We start from the raw sequence: 5,598 nt of genomic DNA, 5'->3' as shown, positions 1-5,598 counted from the left end.
GGTCCTTCCTTCTGTCCAAGTCTGTCTAGGGAGCCAACCTCTGGGCCCGCAATGCTGCATGGCTGGCCCGGGGGAGCCTGGGGTTCCCTCGGCCTTTCCCGTTGCTAAGCGGGGGCCTTGGGAGTGGTGCAGCCCTTTCCACCGGAAACCGCCATGTCTTCTGTGTTTGTCCCTGGCAAGTGCTTTATCCTAAAAAAAGATACTACTGGAATTTTATACTGGAAAGGTTTTTGGACAACTCAGAAAACTGAAATACCTTGAAATGGAAGGATGAATACAGGTGGGAGCTATCTTATCAGTATTGTGTGTTGGCAAAAGTTCTAAAGAGTTCGTTTTCAGAAAGTGAGGTTTTTGAGGAGAGGGACAGTTTGCCCTTTTCTTGGCGTTAAAGGAAAACTGTTTCTTTTGGAGCATAGATCCAGGAGGAGGGAGGCAGGCCTGAGGAACGTTAGCAGAGAGCCTGGGGGATATGGAGTGCCTCTCTTTTGGTTCATGTGTGATTCTGAGCAGTGAATTGAATGTAGGTAAATATAATATATGCGAGCAGTTCGAGAGACCCCAATCTTTCCATCTCCCTCACTGGTCATTCCCCTGAGGGCCATTACAAAGGTCACCCGAGCATTCTTGCCATAGATTTTTTTTTTCTTTTTTAGATAAAAAAAGAACCATGTCATGGCGGAAACGGTGTTGCAAAGGTTGTGAATGAAGGTTGAGAGCGAGCTGGTTTGATCTGGCCTCCTTTTAGAGCAGTGATTGATTAACGCTGCCTGTGTTGCTGTTCTCACAGAGCTGACCTGTCCCGGCCGGACACAGCCTAACGAACGAAGCTGCTGCAGGATGAGAAGATGGCAGCACGGCTGCTCGCACCACCAGGCCCCGACAGTTTCAAGCCCTTCACCCCCGAGTCGCTGGCAAACATCGAGAGGCGCATTGCCGAAAGCAAGCTCAAGAAACCAGCGAAGGCGGACGGCAGCCACCGCGAGGACGACGAGGACAGCAAGCCCAAGCCCAACAGCGACTTGGAAGCAGGGAAGAGTTTGCCTTTCATCTATGGGGACATCCCCCAAGGCCTGGTTGCAGTTCCCCTGGAGGACTTTGACCCATACTATTTGACGCAGAAAGTGAGTTGGAGGAGGCCCAGCTGCAGAGGCCCCTTCCCTTCAGGCGTGGGAGAGGGGAAGAGGAAACCTGTCTTGGCCGGAGTGGGGAGATGGGGCTAGCCTTTTCTTCTGCCTGGGATCAGTTTTTCCCACTCTGTTGCCGCTGAGGGCCACTTCTGGGTCTTCCCGCAGGCCGACTCTGTTACTAAGACTTCTAGTTTTGCTTCCAGGCCAGAGTAGGAAAAATAAAAAAAATACAAGGGATGGGGATGTATGTAGGTCCCTGGCAGAGCTCTTTCTAGCATGTGTGGAGCCCCAGGGTACTGGGATCCTGAAGGGAAGAAAGAAAGGAGACAGGAAGTGTGGGTGTAGATGAAATATCTACTACAACTGTGTGGAGTCCCCCTGACCCCCACATTTGAAACTCTGTCCTCGTAGAGACGGATGGTATTTCTCGTGCAGCGGTGGCAGGCTGTCTATGTACTGGGGACCACGGTGCCCTCTGTGCCGCCCTCTGTTGTGACCCTGGAGTATGGCTTTGTGGGGCAGAAACGGTGAAGCACCCTTTGGTCTTGGCATGCCCTAGTCAGGATGAGTCTTTATCAAAGCCAATTCAGAGAACACTGGCAAAGGCCAGTCTCCATACGGCTAAGGGTTCAAACTTCCTGAACAATGTTTGACCAAATCTTAGACTTTTGTCATGATTATTGCATGAAACAAGACAAGAGGAGAAGCCAAGCCTCCTGGTTTGATTGATTCACTGGCCAGGTAATTTGCTGCTGCATCCTGCGGGCTGACATCACATTGTAGGAGACCCACCTAATTCAATGTATGTCGTTTAAATAACTGTCAGTGGGTTTCCAGATAAGGACGTAGGGTGACGGTTTCTGTGTAGTTGCATAGATGTGAATGGAAACCTCGGGGAAGCTATCTTTGTCAACACTGCTTCTGACTACTGTTAGTAAATTTTAGAAGAAATTTTAACTTCTTTGTCTTGTTAATGGGACAGAATTAAGAGATCTATCCTGTCTAGGATTAGTGAGAAGGCTCAGCAGGTAAAAGCACCTGCCACCAAGATCCCACATGTTGGGAGGAGAGAATGGACTCCTTGTGAGTTGTTCTCTGATCCCCAGAGTGCCCTGATGTGCATACCCTTTCAACAGTACACACACAAATACACACACGCACACGCACACACGCACACACACACACAGCGTGTGAATACATAGATGAGTTTTAAAAGGCACCCTTAACTCCGGATGGACGACACAAGCGGTCAGGATGTTCTCTGTGACGCGCAGCCCTTTACCCACCAGCTTCTGCTGCAGCTCACAACAGCTGCAGCGGGAAGGAGGTGAGCCAGTGGCCCCAAGTCTCCCAAGTTTAAAGAAATAAACACGATACAGAGGACAGTAGACTGGAGAGAGATCTTGACTCCACCATGACTCAGTACATTTATTTATTTATATTCTTCTTTGTTAGTATAAATATTGTCCAAGCTACCACAAATAATTATAGGGGAAAAAATAAAGAAAAACAAACTTCACAAAAGTAATTCGTGATTCTTAGCAAGTCACTTTATTTCTCAGGGTCTAAATTATTTATTTTTCCATCTTATGTGCAAATTAAATTTCATCTCCTGAACTGTGATTTGGTTTTCCTTTGTGGACCTTATCCCTGGGTCTGGCCCCACTCACGTCCTCTTCCTGTTCCAAAGGCCAGGGTCATGGCTGAGGACTCTTCACGGAGAGTGAGCCTTTAAGCCAAGTTATTGTCAGTGGAGTGCTGTAGGACTGGCTTGTCCTGACAGAAAGTTGACTTCAGGGGCTGGGGTGATGGTTCAGTTGGTAAAGTAGTTGCCACACAAGCATGAGGCCCTAAATTCAGATGCTTCACACCCATGTGCAAAACCTAAAGCATGTTCCTGGAGAGATAGAAGCAGGTAGACGACTCCCACTCCCCCACCCCCACCCCTCCCACCCCCCACCCCTCCCACCCTCCCACCCCCACACCCACCCCACCCACCCCCGCCCTCTGCTGGAGCTCACTAGGCTGCCTACCCAAGCTGATGATCCTCAAGTTCAGTAAGAGATTTTTGTCTAAAAAGTAAAGCAGAGGGCAGTTAAGGAAGACACTTGACATTGACCTCTGGCCACCCAAAGGCATGCACACATACAGTCACAGTCCATGAAACAAGTACACACACATGCACTACACACACAGTAGAGGAAAGTTCAACCTCAGCCTTTGGCCTGTCATAAGGGTGAATATTTCCTGAGAAGAACAGCTTTAATTTTATTTTTGGTGGTCTTTAATTTTCTTTAAGTGTTACCGTTAAGAAAAGTCTCTGAAACATATATATAGCCATTATAGCCATATGGCTAATGGCTACTATCAAAGCAAACAAATTATGTCAAGAAAGCATTGCTAGCCATTCAGAAATCTTCATTATACGTTAATCTTTATCTATCATCCATCTATCTATCTATCTATCTATCTATCTATCTATCTATCTATCTATCTATCTATCTATCTAACATCTATCTCTGTCTCTCTCTTTGTCTATCATCTGTCTGTCTGTCTATCTATCTATCTATCTATCTATCTGCATCTATCCATCCATCCATCCACCCACCCACCTACCTACCTACTTGAGACAGAGTTTTAGCCCAATCTGGCCTCCAACTTTCCATGTAACCACATGAACTCCTAATCTTCCTGCCTCTACCTCCTGAGTTCTGGGATTACAGGCTACACCACTACACATATGTTATGAGGTGTTGACACTTGAACCTAGGCCTCTGAGGGTGGTGGGCACACACTCCGCTAACTTGGCTCTACCCATAGCCATTGCAATGAGGAATTTTTCATTTGATTACAAATAACATGCTTTCTCAGCTTATCTGCACGTCCTTACTGAGTTACTGTTCCTGGTCCTTCTTACTAACCTAGGCCTTGTACGGGTTCAATCAACTCCCCTACAAGGAAGCATCCTGGTAATTGTGTAACCCCACAAATCTAAAGCTCGCAGAGGAGGAAGTGACTTTAAGAGGTCGTCCTTTCTGTTTGTTTCTCAGGAATTGTCTCAACTAATTCCCAGAAGATAGACTCTCTTTCCTCTGGTGAATGATTGTCTTGTCCTTAAGCCTTGGTCTCTGATTTTTTGTTTTGTTTTGTTTTTTTGTTTTTCAAGACAGGCTTTCTCTATGTAGCTTTGCGCCTTTCCTGGAACTCACTCTGTAGCCCAGGCTGGCCTCCTCGAACTCACAGAGATCCGCCTGTCTCTGCCTCCCGAGTGCTGGGATTAAAGGCGTGCGCCACCACCGCCCGGCTAAGCCTTGGTCTCTAATTGATCCGTCGTCAAGGGGACCACAGAGGACTTGTTTCTCATTTCCTTCTTTCGTGGGTAACAGAAAACAGGCTTTCTTTCAAAAGTTCTGGTTTCTCCCCTTGTGCATCTCGTGCTCCAGGAAACCCGGGACCTTGAAAGCTGTGCATCATGCAGTCCCGCACACTGCTTCACGGATGCTCTCTTCCCTTGCTCTCCACACCTGGTGCTAACACGGCCTTCCTTTGGCCATCTTATTTTTCAGTTATTTGATACAAATAAGTACATTTAAGGAGCAGATACGTATCTTGATTTATCTCATTTTAAAAATGGACCATATGTTTACATGACCAAAAATTCAGAGGTATTTGGTAAAAAGTCTGCCTTTTATACCATCCTCCATCTCCTACTGCTCGTCTCCCTGTAGTGTTGCTCGATGATGCCCGGGTCTTCTGTGGTTTCTCCATTCCTGTGTGAGCCGTACAGACGTGTGTGAGGAACCCGGCCTCAGACGCTTGTCCTTGCCTTCTGTCACCTGCCTTCCCTCTGCCTGTTGTGGGATCTTCTTTGTTTTTGTGTTGATGTTGTTGAGGCTTCTTGAGGCGGGATCAGGCTGCCCTCCTGAGGGCTAGCACTACGGCTCTGTGCTGTGCTGTGCTGTGGGGTCTTGAGTTTTACCAACGGAGATTCCTACTTTGTTTCCCTTCCTCCAATTTTGTCTTTCAGAGAATCAAATCAATGGCTTTTCCTTTACTGCTTACAGTGTCTTCACTACAGAAAGTACTGTCTGCTGCTTAACAGTGATCCATTGAGTTTTAAGTGACCTTGTCCATGTTTCTAGTAACTATCTTAAGTAGGCAGTAGGAGAGTCTATGGGTTGAGTTGGAGACCCTTCTACATGAGTCCCACCCCTTTCTCATTCCTTAGGCCTGATGCTTGACATGCCTCTGTGTCTAATAGACTGCCCTATTATAAGGAAGCCCGAGAAACAAAAGTTCCCATTACAGGATTGATGTGTCTTTGAGTACTATGGTGCATTCCTGTTGCACTTAGAAGTCACATGCTTCTCAAAGCTCAGCTCACTTCAGCATCTGTGTATCAGTTTTTCTACACAGTGAGGTACACTTAAAGTCACAGGAAATTAAAATGTGGAGGCCTTTGGCATCAATT

General features: G+C 46.9%; 1 protein-coding gene across 1 annotated transcript in view; it reads left to right on the top strand.

Moving 5' to 3' along the window:
• Positions 1 to 793: 793 nt before the first annotated feature.
• Positions 794 to 5,598, top strand: part of Scn8a (sodium voltage-gated channel alpha subunit 8) — a 112,083-nt gene continuing 107,278 nt past the window's right edge. The window contains exon 1 of the mRNA XM_059246920.1: positions 794 to 1,121. Within this exon, the coding sequence (XP_059102903.1) occupies positions 846 to 1,121 (276 nt within the window). The 5' untranslated portion in view covers positions 794 to 845. The remainder of the gene's footprint in view (positions 1,122 to 5,598) is intronic.

Source organism: Peromyscus eremicus, chromosome 20 (genome assembly GCF_949786415.1).
Source record: "Peromyscus eremicus chromosome 20, PerEre_H2_v1, whole genome shotgun sequence".
Lineage (NCBI taxonomy): Eukaryota > Metazoa > Chordata > Mammalia > Rodentia > Cricetidae > Peromyscus > Peromyscus eremicus.
Note: the sequence above shows the minus strand (reverse complement) of the source record. Positions and strands in the feature narration are given on the sequence as shown.